General features: G+C 43.1%; 1 protein-coding gene across 2 annotated transcripts in view; it reads right to left on the bottom strand.

The window, feature by feature from the left end:
• The window catches only part of PRRX1 (paired related homeobox 1), a 74,929-nt gene extending 66,273 nt beyond the window's left edge, over positions 1–8,656 (bottom strand). For both annotated transcript variants that reach the window (XM_069478329.1, XM_069478328.1), the window contains exon 1: positions 8,328–8,656. In XM_069478329.1, the coding sequence (XP_069334430.1) occupies positions 8,328–8,568 (241 nt within the window). In that variant the 5' untranslated portion in view covers positions 8,569–8,656. The remainder of the gene's footprint in view (positions 1–8,327) is intronic.
• Between the last annotated feature and the right edge of the window lie 16,489 nt (positions 8,657–25,145).

Here is a 25,145-nt window from a genome sequence, read left to right as displayed (position 1 = left end):
CCCAAACCTCAGTCCCCAAGAAGTCAATAACTGGGCTATTATAAAATGAATTAGCAGAGAAGAAAAAAATACATGAAGGTATCCTGAACATTACATATTAATTGAGCTCAACAGCCCTCTCTTTTTCTGGAGAGCCTAGAAAACAGTATTTAGGAGTCCTCTGTGGCCTCTAGGTCCCAGTTTTTTTTCTGCAGCACACAGATACTCAACAGACTCTTGGAGCAGAGGGAGTGCAACGAAGAAAAATGATAGCAGACAAGGGCAGGAGGCTGGGACACTGACTCCCTCCCCACCCTCCAGGTCCAGGCCAAATCTACCAAGCCCTTTACAGACTAGCACTAAATTTGTGTGGAAAACGCAATGGAAACTTGAGAAAATGTGGTTCTGTATGTACACTTGGAATGCTGGCTAGGTCTTATACTTTGCCCATAATCAAGCTGATTGAACTTAGCACATCCTGGCTCAAATTTTGATTGAGTTGGGCCCCTTAGCCTTTAAGTTGTATATCTGAATCCTCTTTGAAAAGATTTGGCCTCGCCATATATATTTAAAATACTAGGAGAGCACCCCTCTGTTTTTATGCTTATTTATAACTATGCCACCTTCCAGCACTGTGAGGTCCTTGAAAATAGAACGATATGACTGATGATGAGAAATTAAGTGAATGGGGTGAATGTTCTTATTCTCAGACAAACATTTGTGGGAAAGCAATTTCCCTTACAGTTCTGGCCTTGTGCTTCTGTTTCTAGTGAACGGCCCAGTTCAGATGATCTTGGAAGGTATGCACTAACCATAATCTATGGTAAGAAGACAAAATATTCATTCTGCCAGTTTATTGCTCCCACTATTGCCTTGTCTTGTTGACCTCAATGTCAGGGTATGGTAAGAATCGAAGTAGAAAATTCCAAAATTTACACAAGGGTTAAGAATTTATCCTCATGTGTCCTCTGAGTCTTTTTAAACTCTTGTCCAAAAAGAGAGGATCACTGGAGACCAGAAGTCAGATTTAGGGATTGGAAATGGCTTTGGGAAGGCAAGTTGCAGGCACACACAAGACCCGGGGCAATTATTGTTCTTCCTTTGGGAAAAAGAAGGTTACTATGATCCCAGGGCCTATGGTGCCAGATTTTCTCCTCTATCTTAAGCCTCTGGATACTATGAGAGTTTCTGTGGCAATTTTGCAGCATCTCGCTATTAATCTCAATATTAATCAGTCAGGTCCCCATCTCTCAAACCTGCCTCTGTTTCTTGAAACACCTTGAGCTCATATGCAGAAAAGTCCACACACCTCCACGGGATAAGCCCTCTCCTTCCCCATGGAACACAGGCACCAGTCTGTAGCACCCACCAAGTCCAGAATCTTCTGGTCCCACTCCCCTCCTGCCCCTTCCTGCTCACCCTAGAATCCTGACCACTCTCATTTCAATGGAGGAGTGCGCCTACATAGCATCTACATGTTTCCATTAAAATGCATAGGTGTAGCTTATATTCACATAATCCCTGAAGTGTCTTCACGCTCTTATTTCCCAGATTTTGCTACTTGTGTTCAGGCCTCTCTGTCTCTCCTGCTCAAGCCCCAAGATTTTTTAAGGCAGAATAGGTCCCAGCCCCGGCCAGGGAGAAATGCGCCCCCTTTCTGCGGGAGAAGGCAAAGAGGAGCGCTCATGGCTGGACTCGCCGTCTTTCCAAGGCTTGCTAAGCTTTGCAGGGCTTCCCTGCAACGCGAAGGAAAAAGGCAAAGGTAGAATGGGAGTGTTTGCATCTTTGCGCAGGCAGGGACCAGAACATTAAAGGGTTCTGTTTTGAAGGTTAACATTCTTCATTGAATTAATTCTTTCTCAACCTAGTCTACCCGCTCATTCCCCCCAAAAGGTGAGATCCAAAAAGAGCCTGCTATTCAAACCCCTGTGTGAGTTCCATTCCTGCAGCTGAGTTTCGACATATTCTTTCCTTCTCGCTGGTTAAGAAAATTTCACGTCACTTGAAAATAACTGCATGAGAGCAAATAAAATAGTAATAGAACCTGTCCTTGTCGCTTCTCATAACTTGGATCTTGAGGATTCAAATTAGTACACGTATTTCAAATTTATTCCTTATTCGGAGCTCAAGCTGAGGGAATCAATAATGGTAAAAATAAGCCCCAGAGTTCTTGGGAATTAGCTTCCTCACTATGCAGTGCAGCAAAGGAGCCGGGACATCCAGCACCAGATGAATATATTCTGATCATAATTCAGACCCTTATTCCTAAATTTGAGAACTGCGGAGACAGCAGGATCCAGCAGGATTGTCTTCAAATTCTTCTAAGTCACTTGTGCAAGTGATTGATTTCTTCTGCCATGTTTTCTTTATTTTCTTTCGTAAAATTTCCTTAACCAACCATCATTCGTGCCTTTATTCCCCTCCCCTACGCTAAAGTGGTTATTGCCCCTGTAATCGTCTTCCCAGATATTTTTTCCATCAAGAAAAGTGGTCCTAGGGCAAGTGAAATATAGTACATTTTAAAAGTCTCAAACCTAAAATCAATAGCCCATGCTTTTCTCTATGAGTACTTCCTTGAAGCTGCCGCACTAAATTCGACAAATGACAATTCCAGGATCTACTAATACTCCGACCCCTGTGGAGATGTCTTAACGCAAGAATTTCCACGCATAGAAAACTAACCTGCTGACCCCAAAACATCGATGGCTGTTCCTTCTCAGCTTTCTCCCAATGTATCCTTCGAATTTATTGATTTAATAAGAAGCAGCATTTGGAGAAAAGGGGGACTGTGGTAGTTTCTTGGTATTATTATTACTGTTTGAGATTGTTAGTTTTTGGGTGTTGTCAGTCTGCTCACCAAACTATTTGATTTTACAAATTTTTGTGGATACATACTAATGCTGTTGACATATGCATCCCTTTTATATTGTTGAAGGGGGGGTTACTGTAGACCAAAACATTAGGAGTGGTGCTCAGGCCAGGCTGCATCAAAGTAAAACACAGAACTCAACAAAGAGCACCCAATCAGAACTACCTGTGCATTCACAGGTAGTTCTGTAGTTGTTTGGACACGAAGTGGCCACAGGGAATTGGCCCCTTATTCAAATATTTCTTATGAATTTCTAATTCTTGCTCCAAAGAATACTCCCAGAGTCCAGTTGATTAAACTTGCAAAGTCTTGGATAGAGGATGCTGAGCCCCCACATTTTACTTTTCTTTGAGAGGGTACTCTTACACCCCCAAAGTCTTCCACTATCTGCAAAAAATAATAAGCAAAACGCAAGCCTTATCTCCTCTACAAACACACTCCCGATTTCAAAAGTCGTTGTTCACATGGCTTCTGCTGACTCCATTTCTTCTAAAGGGTAAAAAATAAATACATATTCCCAGAGCGGTTGAAAGGGGACCCTGCCAGGGGCTGGAAGTACGCAGAGGTCTCAGCGCACCACAGGCGCGCACAGACTTTTGCAACAATTGTGTACCCGCGCCCCTGGTGCTTCGGCCCACTACGAGGGTTCTCCAGGAGCTAGGGGGCTGCTTGAGTGGTGTGCTAGGCTGACGGAGGAAGAGCGTCCGGTAAACAGAGTATAGGAGAGGAATTATAAAAGAAACACACCTATTAAAATAAAAATCAAATTAGTCTAAGGATCCTGGTAGTTGAAAATCTACAGCTGTCATTTGGAGGAAAAGCGTCCTGGAGGTGGCTGCTTGGCGGGGAGCGGCATTCAAAGCTCGAATCAGAGCGGATCTGGGTTGGTGGAATAGTAAAGCATCACTGCTTCTGAATGGGCTTTTTTCGCAGGGGGCGTGAAGAAGGTGACATCTTGTTGGTTTGGGGATGATTTATTCACCCGTGATGTAAAATCTAAAATGACGCCCCTGGGAAGAAGGAGGAACTATAGGGATTCGTGTGATCCAAGGCTGCCCGCCTGACGCCCTGGCGCTCTGACCTGAGCGCACCGGGTAAAGTCGCTCAGCTAAAACGCGAGACTGCGCGGTGTCTAACGCGTGGGAGAGGAGCTCCGAGTCTGCGAAACGGTTTCATCTGCAAAATGAACGGTGGGGGGAGTGATTATCCGTCTTCCAGAACTGGGGATCTGGAGCTCCAGTGAGTTGGCAGCCTGGGCCTCAGACTTCACTGGCCTATCTCCCCACGCTTCGAACTGGAAATCATCCTTCACCCCAAAGTGAATGGGAGTCACTAGACTGTCAATTTCTCCAAAATTTTAAGAGGAAGAGGCCATCCCGGCCCCTGCCCCTGCCTGTAAAAATAAACAACAGGATTCACCACCTCTTCTCTGGCCTTGACATTCTGCTTAGGGGACTCGGTGACCTCCCTGGATCCTGAATTTCACCTCCCCCTCTAAAAATAAAAATTTCCAGGCTACCCTTAAAACGATATATTTTATTGGCTTCCTTCTTGAATCGAGATAATTGAGGCCCAAATTCAGAGTGCCAGCAACGGCTCCAGGGTCCCAGGGTGGTGCTGCATAAGAAAATTTCTGGCGCAACGCTGAGACTCTAGGGCAATTGATACTATTTTGATGAGCATTCCAACTGGGGAGCGCCCTAAAAAATGTTCGCGTCCTCCTGGGCGTTTTTTCTGGCGAAGAGGGGTTGGTGGCGCTGGGCCGGGGAGAGCGTGGCTGGTGGATTGGGCGGGCAATTCCTTTGTGCCGCGTTTACACCTCTCCCTTTGTGACAAATCGATTTCCCGCGCCGCTGTTCTGCATTTGCATCCCGCCGCGGGCCCGGGGCCCAGCTGCTCGGGACGCACACTTAGCACTGGCTTGTGAGTGCGTGCGTGTGCGCGCGCGTGTCTAATTGACTTTCCGTCTACCTTTTTATGACTACATGTGTTTCCAACAAAAGGTCTTATTAGGACAATCTGGTTTCACTAATTTAGAGTTTGGGAACGTGGAAGGCAGGCGCTTTTTTTTTTTTTTTTTAAGAGTTTGCAGAAGTTCAGATTAAGAAATGACAGCGGGATGCTCTGTCCTAGGAATGGTTCTGCCTATTTTTATGACCTGTTCCTCTTTCCTCTCCCAGGCTAGCACCGTTCTATCACCACCCCCATTCACACTCCACACTCCCTCATTAGCCACTGGATTCCTAACAGTATTAAAGAAACGTTTCTTTAAACACGTAAGGTGCTTGAACTCAGAAGTTTGAGAAATTTGTTAGGCTAGAAGAAGCAGTAAAAGGGGAAAGAAATCTTTCAATAGAGAGAAAAGTGAAGTGAATATCAACTAAGAGGGGAAACAATTGCTGATGGGGTAAAGGGGGGGGGGGTCAGCAGAAACCTTCACTTTGGAAAATACCTAGCTCCTCTTTGCTACATTTGGCCCAGGTTGTAATTCGAAATTCTGCAAAATTAAGAATCTAATATTGAAGGTGTAAGTGGAATTTGTTTTGCTGATTTTGGCTGAAAAGAAAATTTAGAAAGGAGAAGGATAAGGACTATTTCTATATAGCTAAAAGAGTCAAAGGCATTTTTTCAACATTTCTCATCTTTCCAAAGGAGATAATCGTTTCCCACTCGAGCAGACTGCCATCCCGCTGCAAGAAGCGCTGGACTCCTGGTGCCACCACTCAGTCGCTTGCAGGCCCAGAGTCGGTTCTAGCCCTCATCTGCCCAAGACTCTCCTCTCCCCTGCTTCCCAGTCTGATCCTCACTGTCCACCGCAGGCTGAAGGCAGCGCTGCCCCTTAGGTCCTGACTTCCAAGGAGCTCACAAGAGCTTCCTGGGCAACTCTTGGTGAGAACTAAGAACTAAAGATGAGGGTCTTCCCGGACGCTTGCTTTCACCCAGTTATCACACCGTCCCATTCTCATCCTGGAATTGTTAGAAGAATAAGCCCCCTGGCCGCGGGCTCTCATCTCTCTGGGAGGCAAGGCCTGGTGTGTGTGGGTGTTTCTGAGCTACTTTCCCAACTCCAGGTGCCGGTCACCCCATCATCTCGTTCTGCATTCTGCGACCTCCTTCTGAGCTATCCGTTGATCATCTTTCCGCGGTGCATCTTCACCCTGGCTGGCCTTCAAGCCTCAGTTTCCTTTTGGGGGTTCTCGCCCCACAAGGCCTTTCTACTTATATCTCTAAGATGGGCTTGAGTATCACACGGGCGGGTTCCTGGTCTTGTCTCCCTCTCCCAGGAAACAGCATCCACCCGAAACCCTGTCCTCACGTGTCCCAGCGGATGCCACGTGCGCGACACAGCCCAGCAGCGCCAGGCCCAGGTCCCACAGGAGCCATTCCCGAGTCCGGCACGGCCTCCAAATCTGCTCAGGGGCGCTCTAAGGCCGGGACGAAACCCAAGCTCCCTTCTTGTGGCGTCCACTGGGAGCCAAACAACAGGTATCATCTGCATCCCTCCAGCCCTGAAGTTTCCGACGCTTACTGCTGCCTCCGGCTTGGGTCCGGGGCTGGCTGAGGCCGCCGGCCTTGGCCCTGCTTTTCTCATCCCTCTGCCTCCTCAGGGAGTGAAGCAACACTGTCAGGTCTCTCTCCTGCCCCACCCCGCTCTACGCAGAAGTTACTTTGCAGCCCTATTTTCTGTTGTGGGTCCAGCCTCTAGTTCTCCAAATAGTGATAAATGTTTCGATTAATAATTAGCCGTGGCGAAACAGAAACGGCTGATTGTGCAGAATGGGTGAAACTGTGGTCCCGAATACTATTCTCTCTACTTTTTGTATGTTTTACGTTTTCCCTAGTAATAGTTTAAAAATAATCACAGTACCTCGCAGTGCATTTTGTTAGAGCTAAAAGTGCCTACGCAAACATTTAACTCCTGTACAACCTCCCAAGGACCAAAACCCAAGCAGAACGTCTCTGCCTCTGCGCCTAGCTCTGACCCGGACTTGGGGACACCTACTCTTTATTCCTCAGAGTTGGCCGCCCTTCTCTAGTGAAAGGCTAGGCCAGACCTCCTCATCCAGCCCCCGTTTCCCTCTGCTAGTGCGTAGGTTGGATCGGTCTTTTGCCGATTTGGGCTAAAAACACTGAGGGGTGCCCAGGCCTGAATTAAGGAAGCAGAGAGAAGGGCGGACGCCCAGAACACGACAGAGGCTTTCCTTTCGGATCGCTCCAGCTGGGCCCGCCGAGCTCCCATCACTGTGCTCAGGCCTTGGTTCCAGTTGTTTCTGAATGCGTTTGCTTTGTATGTCTAACTTTTGAGTCTCATATGGACAACGTTTTGTGAAAATCATAGGCTCTTGGTGCCCCCCCCCCCGCCCCCTTCCAATTCAAGGAAGAAATGGTAATCAGCAAATTATGGCATGGAAAGCGATCAGACTCATTTTAGAACTTCTAGCTAAGTTCAGACTTTGCCAACCTCGAGGAGAAGAGGGAATATCTGTGTGTATCCTGCCCCATGTCACCTGGTGTGAGCCAGGTGACAGGTCTGTCACAGACTGGGGAACGTAGGGATACACTTGCAGTCAGGTTTGAAGGCACGGTTAATAACTCGAGGCAAGATTTTCGTGGGGCGCGAAATCTGTCGTTGAGGAGGAAGGGAGACAGCGTGGACTTTTGTGGAGGTTTAGGGGCCAATAGTGAGAGCTCCTCAAATGTGACATCGGCCTCGATATTGAAGCCTGCGCTTCCGGGATGCAACTTTGTGCGGGATCATGCGGGGGCAAGATCTCGGGTTTCACCCCTAGAAGACATTCCTTTCTCTTGGTCTGAATTTGCCGAAATCGACCAGGGCTTTTGATTCTGCTGGGGTCTCAAGCCCATTTGCGGTGGAGGCGACAGCAGGGGGCAGAGAGCAGCTCTGGCAGCTCGGGCTGGGCGTACCCTCGAGGCCTCCGGGGCACGCTGGACTTTTGGTGCCTGCACGGAGTGTGCAGCCGGAGCAGCGCCGGTCCTGCTCTCTGTGCGCGCCGCCCTCTCCCCAGCCGACACGCGCTTCCCGAGAAAAGCCCTCCGTACCCGACTCAGCATCATTAACCCGCCGCTTTCTCAAACAGGGCTAGCTCCCCGAGTTTGCGCCCTACCAGGACCTTTTCCCAGCCGGGCCTGGTCGCCCCGCCTGCCAAATGATCAGGCATTCGCTCTCGCCGGGGACCGAAACGGAGTCCGAGCCGGGTATCGGTAAGCTAGAGTCTGCAGTGGGCAGTTTCTGCTCCCAACCGCAGGGCCTCGGAGCCTCTCGGCTCTGCGTTCGTCCAGGCCCTCCTTTTCTTACTCTTTTCCCCTCTCTGTGACCAGCCCTTCCTTCGGCGACTGCCGCCACCTCTCCTACTCCCCGCGACCTTCTTCCCTGGCCCTGGTCGAGTTCCCGCCGCCCTGCACCGGTCCCCACCCTCTGTCCTGGGCACACACCCGCGGGCATGCACCCCTCACTCACTGTCCTGCTGTGGGGTGTCACTGCCGCTAGTGAGTCCCGGCGACTCCAGCAGGCTCCGGCCCGCTTCGCCCACGCTCTCGTCCGCCTGTGCCGCCACCATGTCCCCGGCTTCCTCCAGGTCTAGCAGGTGACTGACGGAGAAGTTCTTTTTCGCCTGCAGGGTGTCGAGGTTGCCGGGGCTGTCCAAGCGGCCGCCCAGCGCCGGTTGCCGCTCCAGAACGTGCCCGTAGCTGGAGGTCATGGTCTCCCCCTCCGATCCCACCCACCCCCCTCTTCCCGCTCGAATCAACACCAAACGCTGTGGGCGCGAGGGGGGAGAGAAGCCGAGTGGGGAAGAAAGAGGGGGGAGTGGAGAGAGAGAGAGAGAGAGAGAGAGAGAAAGAAAGGGAGGGAGGAAGAGGGAGGGAAGGAGAGGAAGGCCAAAAAAAAAAAAAAAAGTGGAAAGGAGGGCGGGGGACCCCCTTCTGCAGAGCAAAGCGTTCTGCACCAGCCGCCTTCCACAGCCTTGGTTGCTTTCCTGAGGCCAAGTCCGGCGCGGTCCAAAGAGATAATCCACACCAAAAAATAAAATTAAAAAGTCAGCCTATGTTCAACGCAGGAGAAAAAAAAAATCCCTTCCAACTCTCCAAAAGCGTCCACACGCACACACTAAAAATAATAATAAGGGAGAGAGAGGAAAGGGGAGGCCAGCAGGGCGGGGGAGTTAGGCAAACAGAAGAAGAGAGAAGAAGGGGTGGGAGAGAAGAATCAAAGTGGGTTTTTTTTAAAGGTTAAAAAAGTTATTCCCAGGCAAGAGTTCAAGCACCAACAGAAGAAGGCTTGTTCCAGCTTTAAAACATCTTCAAGAAAACGTGTTCCCCCCTCTCTGCACTCCTGTGGATTCTCAGGAGTGACTAAAGTTTCAGGAGGAGAGGGTGATGTCTTGCAGATGTATTAGAGAGCAGGATTCTCACTTTACTTTTCGTAAGGAGTAAAAAAAAATTAAAAAATAAAAAAATAGAGCTTCAAGAGTCCAAAGGAGGGTGGTGGCGGGTTCCCCCCTTTCCCTTCTCTCTCTCCCCCTCTTCTTGCTGAGCTCCTTTTTCCTTCTCAGTTGGATCAAGAAGCTCTCTGGCACTTCAAAAGGCACAAACTGGCATGCAGAGGAGGCTTTGTAGGGAATACAAGAAAATTGGAGACCCCTGGGAGGGCAGATCTCGACTTAATAGGAGCCTGTAATTACGTGGCAAAGCCTTTGTGCCGTGCCTGACGTTTTACAGACCCCCTTTCTCCATCACAATCTCCTTCTTCCTCCTTTCCCGCGGACCAAAAAAACAGTCTGATTAAGAAAACCCCCTTTGCCAACATCAGAGCTAGAGAGAAAGGGAGAGGGAGGGAGCAAGAGAAGGAGAGAGGGAGGAGGGAGAAAAAGAGGGAGGGAAGAGAGCAAGAGAGCCCCTTTGGATTTTTAAAGTAAAGGTCTAATTATCATTCCCGTGCAATAGTATCAAGGGGAGAAAAGACAAACTGAAGCCCACAGTCACTTCAAACGGGCTGATTATTTTGCTTCGGCATTAACTCCTCCAGATTTGTTTAAGATCCTGTTGTAAAATCTCATTTGCATGTTTTGATAACAGCTGCGGGGAAACTTGTTGGAAAAAATCCACAGCTATCACAATCAAATTTTCTTCTCCTTCTGCTTACTCCCCCACCCCTTTAACGTTTCCTGCTGTTCGAACAGTTTTGGGGAGAGTGGAGGGAGCGTCTGCGAGAGAACGAACGAGAGAGAAAGCATATTAAGGCTACGTTTGGCTCTGTAGAGACAGCCTAATAAATAATGTAATAAAATAACAAGAGGGATAATAATGGGAGGCTTCTCCCGCGGATTAAGGGCAGGTTGGGGATCTAGAAAGCACCGAATCCATTCGAGGCTTTCCCCTCTTTTAGGAAGCTCCAGGCTAAGGCAATAGAAAATTTACATATTTATTAAGCTGGAGGAAAGGACTTGAGTATATCATAATCGTCCCCCACTCCCACCCTGCCAATTAGTAACCTCTACGGTGCAGCCAAGGTCGTTTGCCCCGGCGACAACGCTACACCCGGAGAGTCCCGCTGCCCGGATTCTGAGCAGACACCAGCACTCGTAGAGGGAGCGCAGGGGGAGGCTTATAAGCGGAGCCGCCTTCTGGATCCAGCCTGGGTGCGGTGGGGGAAGGACAGAGGGAGCGGAGGACCCCACCTAAGTCTACGGATAAAGTTCTGTCGTCTGTCTGCTGAGCCCTAACTTGACAGGGGACAGGGAGGTGCTGAGCGGTTTTTTTCATGACCTGTTGGAATCCGGTAACAGCTTTAATAGTCTCATTAGAAATGAGTTACTATATGACGAGTAAGTAAAATATTAAGTGCTTATTTGTGGCGTTTTATGTTCTTTAAACACACACGCGCGCACGCACACACACATACATACGTACTCCCTCATGCTCTTGATTGTTAGACTTTCTTTTTTTCCTCTCTCTTATAGCCGAGAGGCTCGACTGCAGAGAAAGAAGGGTCCGTGTGTGTGTAAATGGTTTCTGGGCTCCAAACGGCCATAGTTAGCCCAGAACTTCCAGCCCTGATCTGGGAAAAGAACATTTGATGCCATCAAAGGGCTGCAGATTGAAACCAGATGTGCTCGCCTCGGTTCTTTCCATGCATTTAATTAAGGAGCCGGGATGGAGGAGACTTTTTCATCATTAGTCCACCCACTTCCCCCTCCTCTTTCCACCCCTTCGTCCTCCTCGGCCTCCCCCTGGGCCGCTGGAACCTCCGACCGGGAGCTCAGAGTCCCGCCAGCGCCGGTCGCGCTCCGTCTCGCCGGCGGTGCACGCTCTAAGCAGTAAACATCTGTCCGCGCCCAGCCAGGGCGAGCCGGGCGCGCGTGGGGGGCGGGCGCGCACCGGGTGGGCAGCTCAGAGCGCGAGCGTGTATGGGGGGTGCCTTCCGTCGGAATTTCCAGCTCCTCTGCCTCCGAGAGCCTAAGCTGAGCGCCGCGCGTGCTCTTGCCATCTGCTGGAGTGGACGCGACTTCATCGCGCAGAGGCTTCCACCCTGCGTCCTGCTCGACGTGCCTAGGTGAAAGGCCCGCGGGGCCGTTTCTCCCCTCCCTACCCCGTCGCAGCTGTTTGTCCCTTCAGCGCATCAGCCTTCCCGAAACCTCCCCAGAACTGAAACAGCTCCTCGCCACTCCCTCCTTTCTCATTCCCCATTCTCATTTACTCAGTTGTGTTCTTAACGTTGCTTTTTGTCCCCGACACAGACCGCATTAGTCTTTGTGACAAAGGTCTGAATAGGGATTTGGGGGCTTCTGGCATCCCGGAGACAAGCCATTTCCCCTGAAGATCCAGCTACCTCGGTCAGCTGGAGGGAGCTCTCCCTTCGGAGAAAGTTGCCTAGTCCCGGTGACCCGTCAGCATGGTTGGTGACCAAGGAGTAGCGACAGGGAAGACAGTGCACATGCACGGGCTTCTGGAATCATGGTCAGACCTCTCCACTTAAATTCGGCCGTGTTCTCCAGGGGGATCAGGCGCTTCTTGAAAATCACCCACTTGTCATTCGTGTTAATACCAACCAATCCTACCAGTACCAACTAGGATGTTAACGGTGCCAACAAAACCCCCGACACATTTGCTAAACATTTATCGACTAAATACATATATAAAAGGTATATATTATACATATATAATATAAGTTTCTATGTGCAATCCAAATGTCTCTCGGACTAAGCTCGAATACTGGCTGACTGTGCCAACTTGTCCCGCCTCGGCAGCGCCGCTGTAGCCGCCGCCCTGGAGGCCTGAGGCCCAGGAGCCGGGTTCTAGGAATGAGGGTTGGAGGTTGAAGACTGTGTGTCACGGAGTGTCCTCCAAGTTCTTGTAACTAGAACTCAGGGGCAGAGTACCAGGGTGCTCAGGGAAAGGGAGGAGCCGGCGTCGCCATCCCTGATGAGGGCCAGGCAGGCAGCTGGCCCTCTCCCGCGGTCCTGGCGCGGTTTCATCGGAATCCCACGGATGTCCCGGGAGCTCAGAAAGGCTTGAGGAACTCTTCACCACTCGAGGAGGCAGCTCTTTGCCGGGAAATCCTGTAGGCCTGAGCTGCAGGGACCAAGCCCTGGCGTCCTCCCGCCCCAACATCATCCTGGGCCATGTTGGGGGAGTCCCCTAGGAAGCAAATCATTCAGGCAAACGCCCTACAGAATTTTTTTTTTTTCTTGTTTAGGTCTTGTGGGTTTTCTTTTCCCTGTTTTGCCTATTAACAATTACAAATGGATTGGATCCACACTCTGATTATGTTTACACACAACATTTGTAATTTGTTGAGAGTCTGGATTGTAATTTTAAAACATCAGGATACCCCTATGGGAAAATTTAAGACAGAGCAGAGAGCGCGTTCACCCCCTAAACGACAAAAGGCAAAAAGCATGCTCAGGCTGGAGAAGGTGCTCCCAGAACCCTCGGAGCCAGCGCCGATGCTCTACCCAAGGCACCCAGAGGCGGACTGGAGCTCCTTCCCATGCACAAAGGGTCCCTGAGCCTAGCTTGTTCTCCGAGTCCAGGTTCCAGGGCCTGTTCACTAGATAGGTGGAGCAAGGGGTAATCTGGTAGACTAAAGTTCTCTGGCTCAGGTTGCAGGAACCAGGAGGGCCAAACACCTCGAAAATTCAAGAGAGACCATCTGGCAGAAAGATGTCAGGAGAGGAGACTTGAAGAAGCTGAGGCTGAGAACACACACTCATCTCCCAAGCAGGCTGCAGGCTCAGTCTGGGAACTTAGAAGGCCCCAGAGGAGAACAGCCTGCTGTTGCCCCTGTAGTTCCTTAATCACTACTTTGCTTTCCCCATGTCACTTTGGGGAAGGGGGTGGAAAAAGAGCATTTCCAACTTAAAATCTCTGAACATATGTAGGCCTTTCCTTGGCTTTAGCTTAGATTTTCATCCATCAATCAGTATTTATTAACGTTCGAAGCCCTGGATGATGTAACTAACCAGAACCCTCTTCCTTATGACCCTTCCAGCATCTGAGAGTGGCTTTCCAACCATTCTTTCTGCCCTACTCCCTTTAAAATAACTCTTATTTTTGGATTACTCCCCTAGCAAGTGGGAGCAAAGCTGGGTCTAGCAAGGAAACATGCCAAGAGATCAGACCAAGGTATGAAGGAGATTTGATTCCCAGCCATGTGCCCTTGGGTGGTCCTATTAATAGCTAGGTTTGGTATTGATTACTGTCCAGGGTTTCCCCGGCACTGGAAGCTGGCAGAACGCTGCCTCATCTGGCTAGCAGAATGTCCCCCACTCTAAGCAATATCCCCTCTAAGGTGGAAGCCAGAAGTTGCACTCCCTGACATGCTAATAAGCTGACATGATAATTACACATGACGGGTCACAGGTTCCATGACACATGAATAAGACAATGCCACCCTCATGCAAATAACATGCCGTGAGGGTAGAAATTCTTTCCTGCTCATGGTTGACAATCTAGTATATATTCATTAACAATGATACAGGGAGAAAGAGTGAAATGCAAGATGGATTCTGCAGGGTTCCCTTATTTAATGGTTTTGGAAGGAGACTTTATGCCAAAACTTTGCCCTTCTAATTCTGGTTCTTGAAATCATAAGTGGCATTTCAGGAGCATTTCTTCTATGCATGGATGAATGCTTTCCACCCACCTCCACCTCCATCCAATATCTCCACTGACTTAATTTGAAATATTGCAATAATCAAAGGAAGTAGGGATAAAAACACATTTCAAGTAGTGAGCTGGTACAGGATCTACTCTTTATAGGCTGGGGGCCCCAACATATTCAGTGCAGACCTAGTATAGTTTCTCATAGGCCCATCTGCTCCTCAGAGCACTGGACACTAACTTTACTTACACCACTGAGGTCTTTAGCTAAAGACACCAGTGACCTTTGCATTCTCGAATACAGTAAGTATTCCTCAGGCCTTATTTTGTTAAATGCTTTTGCTGTGATTGATAGTGCTGAGCATCCTCCTTTTGAATTTTTTTCTCCTGGTCCTCTGTTTTCTCTGATAACTTCTTTTGGTCTTCATAGAGTATTCCTTTTCCTCCACTCACTCCTTACATATTGATATGCTCCAGAGTTCTGTCCTTAATTCTCACTGTCCTTCACAATAACTAGGTTGTTCTTAGAGCAACTCATGTGTTATATCTTAGTCTGTTTCATGGCTTAGTCTGTTTTGTGTTGCTATAAAAGGATACCTAATATTGGGTAATTTATAAAGAAAAGAGGTTTTTTTTTTAGCTCAGGGTTTTGCAGTTCAATGGCACGGCCTTGGCTGCTTGCTAGGGTTTTCATGCAGTATCACAACATGGCAGAGAAGTTCAAAGGGGACACAGACTCATGCAAAGAGAGGGAAACCTAAGGGACATCTAGTTTTTGTAACACCCTATTTTATCGGGAACTAATCCATTCCCACCAGAACTAATCCAGCCTTGTGAGTGCAGGCACTGAGCCATTCTTGAGGGATCCACCCCATAACACAAACCACAGCAATTAACTACCAGTTTATGGTCAATGAGTCTAAAATGTAAAACTTAGCTCATCAACCTACTCAGTATCACATTGGGCAAGCTGGGCAAGTTACCTCTTTTAGCTTCAGTTACCTACTTTTCAAATAAGGCTAATCATAGCACTCACTACATATATTTGTAAGAATTAAATGAGAATGCATGCAATCCATTTACTACAGTTTTAGTGCATAGTAAGTCCTGAAACAAACAAACAAAAAGAGATCGCTATCTCTTTGCTGCATATGCACATTCATTGAAGACACTTAAACTTAGAGCATCCCAAACTGAACTTACTATCTTCTTCCCATACTTCCTCTCTTTCTGCAGGAAGAAACCTAGAAGTTATCCCAAATTTCTCCATCTCTGACACCACCTTCAGCTTATTCAGTTAATCACTAAGGTCTGCCTATTTTATTTAGCTAACATTGATTCTGTTATAAAAGAGTCAATAAGTGCTTGTGAAACGGGAATGGAAGATTAAGTAATACTGGAACAGGTGCATAGGCAACGCTACATGTGAGCATGTAGGTACGATGTTATAGTGTGGTCATATTATATAAACATAACAACAATTAGTAGTCAAAGTGCCTTGCCAAATGCCTTCAGGCCAAATATGAGTGTACAGCTGCCATACCTTCTCTGTCCTGAGAAACCCAAGTCTTATTCACCAGGCAGATTCAGGTGTACCACAAATGAATGTTGTGAGGATTAAGAAAAAATAAAACAAAGAGAAAGTGCCTTACCATAGTCAATATTTAATAAATGTTAGTTCTCTTCCTCTGCTCTTTCCCTTATGCCCAGATTCTTCTGCACCGTACAAGTTCTTCTGGGTTGCACAGAATCACAGGAGGCTCAATTTTTGCTATCTCCCTATTTTAGAAAAATCCTTTAATGATAGGCATATGTGTGTAACTAAGGTGCTTAAAACTGGGAATGGTTCTAGGCAAGCAGCAGCACACAGAGCTGCCAGGAAAACCACTGCTTCTTTCTCAATCCTTTGCAGGAAGAGCTCATGCCTGGTGGATTTTTTGTGTCTCAGTCTGAGAATTCAAGAACCTGCATGCTCACTGAATTCTTGGCCCTGCATAAGACATCTAAGCTGAGTTTCCAGGCTGGGTTGGTGTTTCTGAAAGCTTCCCAACCTTTGGTACTTGGAGCTCTGTTTCTAGGCCAGGCAGAAGTGAGGTGGCATCTTACAGGACAGGTACAAAATGCTTGGGATTCAGTTTGGCTGATTTGAAACCCATAAGGTCCTTCAGCTGACTTTGGTGCTTATTTATAGCACACCCAGTGGGTGTGCCACTTTGGATAACCTTCCTTGGCTTGATGCTCCCATGAATCTGGAGCCAGGCACAGCCTACTTCTCCATCTGCTCTCCTCCCCTGAATCCTCCTATAAATCTCTAATGTTCTAAACAGGCTTCTCTTTTTTTTTCCTCCCAGTTTTCTCCTTTCCTATAATGCTAGCTGATAGATAAACATCCAAGGTTAGGTATGTATTTTACCCTCCTTTTTTTCTGTTTTTATTCTGTTAAACACACCCATATCTATTAAATACCTTATTTCAAGTTTTGTTGTACAGTAAATAGTGGTAACAAAATTTCACAGACTTTTTTTTTCTTGCCTGTCTCAAAGCGAAGCTCTGAGATAATGTATATGTGAAGAGCTTAATGTAAAAGGCATGGCTGTATATAGACTTGGTTGCAGTTGTCATTATCTCCAGTTGTCATCTTTTCCTGACATTCTTGTCCCATGTTTCATCACCACAGATAAGAAGGAAGGATTTACATAGCAGAATTGAGAAACCTAATTTTTAAAAAGTTTGAAATAATGTGCTATTTCAACATTTTGCAGATCATACACCTATTACTTCTACACTTTGTGAAGTCACTATTCACTTCTTTTATACAATATATACTTTTGCCGTTTGTGAGCCTGGTGCCTAGCTCGGCATATAAAGTACCAGAACCACCTCTTCCCAACACACACACTGAAAAAACAAAACAAAACAAAATAAAACCCAAAACTTCCTTTTCTATTTATCCTTTTATCCTTTCCTCTTCCCAGACTTGTTCTTTTGAGTGCGTTCTGCTCCTTTAAGCCAGAAGTCTGAATTATTTCCTTCAAATTTTGAAGAGTGAGATTTTGTGATCACTGTAATATTCATTACTGTTGGGTATCTCAGTCTCCATTAAAAACGATTACACTGGATCTCAGATATCTACATTTATATTCTATTTTGGACCAAATGACATAAAGTAGGAGTTCACCACTAATCTTTACCCATTATCAGATTATCTATTATATCCCACTTTGAGCCTAATATGAGGGAAAGACTAGAGGCTTTAGAGGCCTTAAAGGTTTATTCTTTGCTTCTGTCTCTTAAAAGCAACTTTGAGCAAGTTATTTAGCTCCTCTGAGCCTCAGAAGCTTACAGTACTTCTGAAAAAAATGTAAAATAACAAGTAAGATTTAACATAGTGCCTTGCAAATAGTAAATAATGAAAGTTATTTCAGAATTTCCACTTTTGGCTATGATGTAGTAGCTTATAGCAGACAAGCAATGCTTCTTTGAAAAGCAACAAGAAAACCTGAAATATTTATATCCTCTTCACTCAAAATATCAGAGAGCTACCAAAGCAGCCAAGACTTGAACAACCATATTCCAGAGAAAGACACTCTGAGGTAAACCAAACTTTTTAAATTCCTCCTTTGATCCTTGGGTTATCTGCATTGCTTTGGGTTAGAACAAGAGATTTAAAAAGAAGAAAGTGCTTGTTAAGAAAAAGAGAGTCCAGCAGAGATTTATACCATTGTATGGCCTTGTAGGAAGAGAAATTGGAGTTTGGGATTGTTGAGATTTTATAGAGAAGGGAAGCTGAGGCAAATGAGACCAACATTCACATCAGTCTGCCCCTCAAGGTATTTCCCAATTAAGCTGCACAAGGCAAAGGCTAAGAAGCAGAGCACAGAGTAGATAAAAGGCAAATCTGAGATTTTGGAAACTTGGTAGTGCCAAGAAGACCAAAATTAAAATTCATAATCTACCAAAGAGGAGAATACATAAGAAACACTTCAGGCTCTCTGTTAAAAGTCCTAGAAAGCTGCACCCTAAAAATACAAATTATACACAGACTGAGCCTTGTAAAGACCGAGTTCAGTCTCATATTGGATTGAGCTGATCTGCCTCTTTCTTGCCTTTAAAGATAGGTTGAATCCTCTCTGGAGGAATATAGTATCCAGAGTCACTATAATTTCATACAAAATGTCGGGCATTTGATTAAAATGACAAAACAACAACAACAAAATGCACACACACACACACATACACACACACACAAACAAATCATGCACATTTAAAAAAACAAGACCAAAGGAAACAATACATAACAGCAATAGGTGGCCCAGATTTTGGAGGTAGAAGAATGGACTTAACAATAGCTATTATTAATATAATCAAAGTAATAAGTGATAAGAAATTTCACCAGAAAAAGTGTAACTATAAGAATCAAATGACATTTCTACAGCTAAAAAGCACAAAAACTGAACTTAAGAACTAAATAGATGGGTTCAATTTGATATTTGACACAGCTCAAGAGAGAATTAGTGACCTGGAAAATAAATAAGTCAGAAGAAAATATTCAAACTGAAGCATGGAGAGCAAAAATAATGGGAAATACAGAAAAAGGCAGAAGAGACATATGAGACATTTATGATAAGGTATAGACACATAGATAAGCTCTAACATCCGTGTAATTTGAATTTTAGAAGAAGAAGAAATAGAGAAGAGGGGCAAATTTAAAGAAATTGGATTGGATTAAAATTTGTACAAAGATGATAAAAGGCATCAAGTCACTATAAACAAGAATCTTAATGAATACAAAGAAGAGAAAATGATACCTAAACATATCATAGTAAGATTGGTGAGATGCAAACAAACAAAATACAAACAAAAACAAGAAAAACTTTTAGAAGAGCTGGAGGAATAAGATATATCGCCTTCAAAATAGCAAACATAAGACTTTGGGTTGACTGCTCAATTGAAACAACAAAAGCCAGAGACAATAGGATGCCATCTTCAAAATGCTAAGGAAAAATAACTGCCCTCCTGAAATTCTATAACTAGTGAGAATACCTTTGTTAAAACAAAATGAACATAGTTCTAGGCAAAGTAAAATGACATAATTTGGTGTCAGCAAACTTACACTAAATACAGTTTCTAAACGAGTCTATACAGAAATTTAGTGAGGGATAAAATGAAAAATAAATGGCAAATATCTAGTTAACTCTGAATGAATATTCACTATAAAAATAATAATAATATCTTATGGTCTAACCACACCAATTAACAGACAAGAGACATCATGCTTCTCTAGGTTGCTATAAGGGACACTCCTTAAATATAAAGAAAAAGAAAAGTTGAAAGCAAACAAATGAAAAGGACTTTTTGAGTAAACATTAGCAAAAAGATATTAGTATCAGACAAGATAAGCTTAAAAGAAGCATTTTTAGAGATGAAGAAGGATATTTAATAAGAACAAATGAAATGAATGTTACAGAAAAACGTAATGATTTAAACCTATTAACATATCATCCGTAAATGTAGCTTCCAAAAATAAATTTCAGAAATTTGAAGAACCAAGAGCAGAAATATACATAATTACAATCATAGTGGAGATTTAGTATGTTTTTCTCTATAACAGACAGAAAAAGAAAACAAAAAAATTATTATAAACAGAGGAGATCTGAAAAGTATTTGGCCTAATTGACATATATAGAACACTGGAGACAATAATGATAGATTATGTATTCTTTTCTAAGCACATATGTAACATTGACCAAAATGTTAACAACTATATGTGCTATGGTTTAAATGTTTGTCCCCATTAAAACTCATGTTGAAACTTAATCCTCAATGTAACTATAGTATTAAGAGGTGGGGACTTTAAAAGGTGATTGGGTCATGAAGGATCTGCCCCTGTGAATGGATTAATCCATTCATGTATTAATGGATTAATAGGTTATTGAGAGAATGGGTTAGTTAGGAGGCTGTTATAAAAGCCAGTTTGGCACCTCTCACTAGCCCCCACACCATGTGATGCCCTGAGCCACCTTGGCCTCTGCAGGGAGTCCCCACCAATAAGAAGGCTCTCACCCAATTTGGCCCCTAGACCTTGGACTTCCCAACCTCCAGAATTGTAAGAAATAAACTTATTTTCTTGGTAAATTACCCAGTCTCAGGTATTCAGTTATAGCGACAGAAAACAAACTAAGACAGAAAATATTTAGAGCCATTAAACAAGTTTTGAAATTATTCAAAGTATTAAAATTAGTCAATTAAGTGATCAAGCTAGAATTTAAGTAGAATTAAGCTATAAATCAATAAAGAGATAACCAGAATTTCGGAATGCTTGGAAATTAAGCTAGTCTATTCCATAAACCATTGATTAAAGGAAGAAATTAAAATGGAAATTAGAAACATTTTAGGCTAAATGGCAATGAAAATCCTACACATCCAACATATAGAATGCAGCTAAGAGTATTCTTAATAAGAATTTTATAGTATTAGGGTATATTAGGGGAAAAAAAGACTAAAAACTTGTGATCCAAGCATCTATTTCAAAAAACATTAAAAAAACCTGTAGATGAAACACTGAGAAAGAAGAAGGAAACAATAAAGATAAGAGTTGAAATTAATAAAATAGAAAATGAAGGTACAATGGAGAAAATCCACAAAGCTAAAAGCAGATACTATGAATAGACCAAGAAAATCAATACTTTTTTTGCAAGTCTGAGAAAGAATAAAAGAGAAAAATAACAAATTATCAATATTGAGATTTTTAGACAGGGGGCATCAATACAGATCTCTAAATATGAAATAAATCTTAGTAGAGAAATTATGAATATTTTTATGCCACTAAATTTGTAAGTTTGGAAGAAATGGACAGAGTCCTAGGAAAAAAATGCAACTTATCAAAATTAACACAAGAACAACTGGAAAATATGAGCAAATTTATATCTTTTAAAGAAATTGAATGTGTAATCCTCCTTGCTAAGAGATCTTCAAGCTCAGATGGCATCAAGGTTCAATTCTTCAAATAATTTAAAGAAGAAATAATAGCTGTTATTAAACCCTTCTGAAGAATAAAGAAAGAAGGAACACTTCTCAACTTGTTTTTTGAGGCTAGCATAATTCTGACAACAAAACCAAAATGGGACATTACAACAAAAGAAAATGACAGATAAAGAAAAGTTACAGGTCAATCTTCATAATTAAACACATAAAATAGTTATATAAAGTATTAGTAAATCAAATCAAGTGATATACAAAAAAGCATAATACTTCACAATCAAGTTGAGCTTATTCCAGGAATGCAAGGTTGGTTTAATATTCAAAAATCAATCAATGTGACTCACCACTTTAATGGAAAAAAGTTGTATGTTTATCTCAAATGATGAAGAAAAAGCATTTGATAAAATTCCACATTCATAGTTTTAAAAAAGCCTTTAAAAATTAGGAATAAAAAGCAATTTCCTCAATTTCACAAATAGCATTTATGAAAAACTTACTGAAACATAATACTTGCTACTGGTAATATATTCAAAGTTTCCCCTCAAGATTCAGAATGAGACAAGCATGCCTACTAATGCCTTCTATTCAACATTATTTGAAGGTCCTTGGCAATACAAGAAAGAAAATTTTTTTTAAATATTATAAAAGAAGAAATAAAGCTCTTCTTTATGTGAAAATAATGCAGTGACATATCTAGTCTAAAGCCACAGTAAGATACCACCATACATTCACAAAAATGGTTAAATTAAATACACAATGCTTTTAGGAATTTAGAACAATTAGAACACTACTCTTGTGCATTGGGACACTCATACACTGCTGAAAAATTGGTACAACCAAGTCAGACTCTTTATACTTCTGTGGGGAATGCAGCTTTGGAAGAGTGGCAGCATCTACTAAAGTCAAATATATGCTATAACACTGATAGCCTGTTCTTAAGTAATTATCCAAAAGATGTGTATCCATACAGGCACCCCAAGAAATATATACATATATATATATATACACACACACACACACATACATACATAAATTATAATAATACTGTACTACTTGTAACAGACCCAAACCATGGATAACTCAAATATTCAACATCAGTATTATGAATAAAAAAATTTTGGTATATTTATATAATTGAATACCATCTGCTGGTACATGCAACAACATGGATAAATCTCAAGGATAATATTGACTGAAAAATTCCAGACACAAAGAGTACAGTTCTCAAAGATAATGTTGGCTGAAAAATGCCAGACACAAAGAGTATAGTTGGTACCTTTCATTTATTTAAGAAAACAAATTTGTTTCCTTCCGTATATCACTTCCCAAGCTGAAAACATCCCATATTACATGTATCACAGAAACTATAACTCAGGCAAGAAATCGGAGGTCCAGTTTTTGCCATCCATCTACCATTTATTCGCCACAGAAGATTTCTATAAGGATGAGTAGAAGCATGTGAATAAAATGCTTAAAGCAGCATGTTAGTTGGTCTAACATGCATCAAATATTTTCACAAATTACCTTCTAATATTTAGCAGGATTTTTAACTATGCTTTTGCATGTCCAGTGATATACTAAGTATATAGCATTGCACACAGACATATGAAACATATAAGACCGAGATAGTTTTCTCCCAGCTATCCAGTTTTTACACTGGCCTAACTTTTATAACCAAGGAATTGTAGTAATAGTAATAATTGCTACAATTCAATGAATATTTACTATGTGTCAAACACCGTGGTAGGTGTTTTATATACATTATATCATTTAGTCTACACAATAACCCCAGAAGGTAGGTTTTACTATTCCCTTTCACAGATAACAAAACTAAAGTAATTTCCCCAGAGGTCACCCAGCCATGAGTAGAACCTAATTCTCTCTGATGATCAGGTGTGCTCTTATCCACCTCGCTTGATGGTGTTTCATGCTGGTATGCATTAATGATTTAAAGAAATACCAATTCAGTGGTATGAAACTATTATATAAATGCAAGATTTAGAATAAATTTGGTCCCAAGAATCCCTGTTTCCCTTGACTTTATTCTCACTTGACCCTCTTGAGTCACTTTGCACTACAGTGGCAATTGAAAAGATAGGAATATCATGAACAAGAGAACATCGATAGCTTTGCTTATCTTATCAAAGGTTCCATATCCCAGAATGAGGTTAATATTGAATGTTTTAGAATGTGTCTAGTCTTTGGTTTCTTCTCCTGGGGCTGGAGGAAAGCGGGAGGTTATACAGTCAGCATTCAGACTTACTGTTTTTCTGAGTAAAACAATGGAAAAGAAGGAATTACAGAATGAATACTTAGCCACCCCATAAATCATAGAATGCTTGTTCTAAGATTATTTTTTCTCTTTATCTTTAAACCCACCCCATTTTTGAAAAGTATTAGTTCTTTGTTTGCAATGAAAACTCCTTTGCCACGTCATGTTGGCATGCATATTGTCATCAGCATCAGCTTGCAGGAACCAGCCTCCTGTTCTTGGACAGAAGGGAAGACTTGTTATCATGATTTTGCCTTTATGATTGCGTTGGTGAAATATGTCTTTTCTGGAGATAACAGCTTCAACTGAGAAATTAGTCTGTACTTACACAAGTTGAAGAGTTTTAGCTACTGCACCCTGCTATAGTGAGAGGACTAATAAAAACCTTGAACCCATTACTCATATATGAGAACAAAGGGAGCTTTATTGAAGATCAAATAAAAAATATAAATACTGAGTCAAGCAGCCCATGAAATGAAGATTCCAACATTCTTTGTTGCTCATACTGCTTTTAATGGCATTTGAGATTGCAGGTCAAATAGAATTCAACACAATGACCTTCATAAGTCTTGATTTGTCTGTATTTGTTGATTCTAACTATTCGCATCTTCACCGAGAATTTTTTCTCAACAAGATGTCTTTCTTCATTGCATTTTTCATGTCTGTTTATCTCGAAGCCTAACCAGCAGAATGTGTATTTTTAAAACAATCCGTAAGGCCATTCAGCATTAGATACATGTTCATTCACTCATTCAACATGTGTTGTATGCTTACTACCTCTGACGATTAAAAAAAAAAAAATCACATCTGTCCAGAGTATGGTTACTGTCTAAGAGGAGAGAAAAACAAACTGATATTTGTAAAATCATTTATATGGGAGGGCTGATAATTGAACACTCTATTTCTTAAATCTTAAAAAAAGTGTAATCTCTTTAATTTCTATAACTGATCCTATTCTCCCAGCCCTTTATCCAGCAAGGCCAAAGGGAAAGCTTGGTATCCCAGACTCTTGGGGATTGAATAGTCTCTCAAAGATAACTTAGTCTCTTTTGGGATGTTAATGTTGAGTCTTTTAGCTTGCTTTCCCTTCTAGCTTTCCTCTAGGGTGTCATCTTAGTACAGCGGGTCCTGGAATAATGTTGCTTCATTCAACATCATTTCATTACAATGTTGGTGAAGAAAAAAGTTGATTCCTGACCACAGTCACCGTCTGTATGGAGTCTGCATATTTTCTCCGAGTCTGCGTGGGTTTTCTCTGGGTACTCTGGTTCCCTCCCACATCCCAAAGGTGTGCATGTTAGGTGAATGGGTGTGTCTAAACTATCCCAGTCTGAGTGAGTGCGAGTGTATGTGTGAGTGCCCAGCCACCTACAACCATGAACTGGAATAAGTGAGTTGGAAAGTGAATGAATGAATGAATACAAATTATTTTCAAGTAGAAATTCATAAACTCTACGATAATCATACAAATACACCACAATAAATGATGAGGTATAAAAACGCTCAGTGAACCTGTCACATTTGTCATTGTTTGTTTTTGAACTTCACAGTGGTAGGAGGTGCTCTTTACAATTTTTGCTTTGCAAACATTATTCCTTAATTTAACCCACCATCATCATGACCAACAGCACTTGCTTAATTCACCAAAACATGAGTAAATAATTATCTTACTTGCTTGTATTAATTTTTCTTAAAAATGTATGTATAACTCACATTTATTTCAATGTTTAAAATTAAAAGTACTTTGGTCTTTTTTTTTTTAGAAGTTTGGTAATGTTTTTGTGACCAGAAATATGCTGGGGGAACTTAATTCTTGTTTAGATCAATTAGCCTGTGGTAAAATTGGTTTTTGTTATACATTGTTTCACTTAAAGTCACATTTTTCAAGAACCTATTGGCATCGTTAAGTGAGGGTTTACTGTA

Source organism: Eulemur rufifrons, chromosome 8 (genome assembly GCF_041146395.1).
Source record: "Eulemur rufifrons isolate Redbay chromosome 8, OSU_ERuf_1, whole genome shotgun sequence".
Lineage (NCBI taxonomy): Eukaryota > Metazoa > Chordata > Mammalia > Primates > Lemuridae > Eulemur > Eulemur rufifrons.
This window is presented reverse-complemented; position numbering and strand designations above follow the sequence as displayed.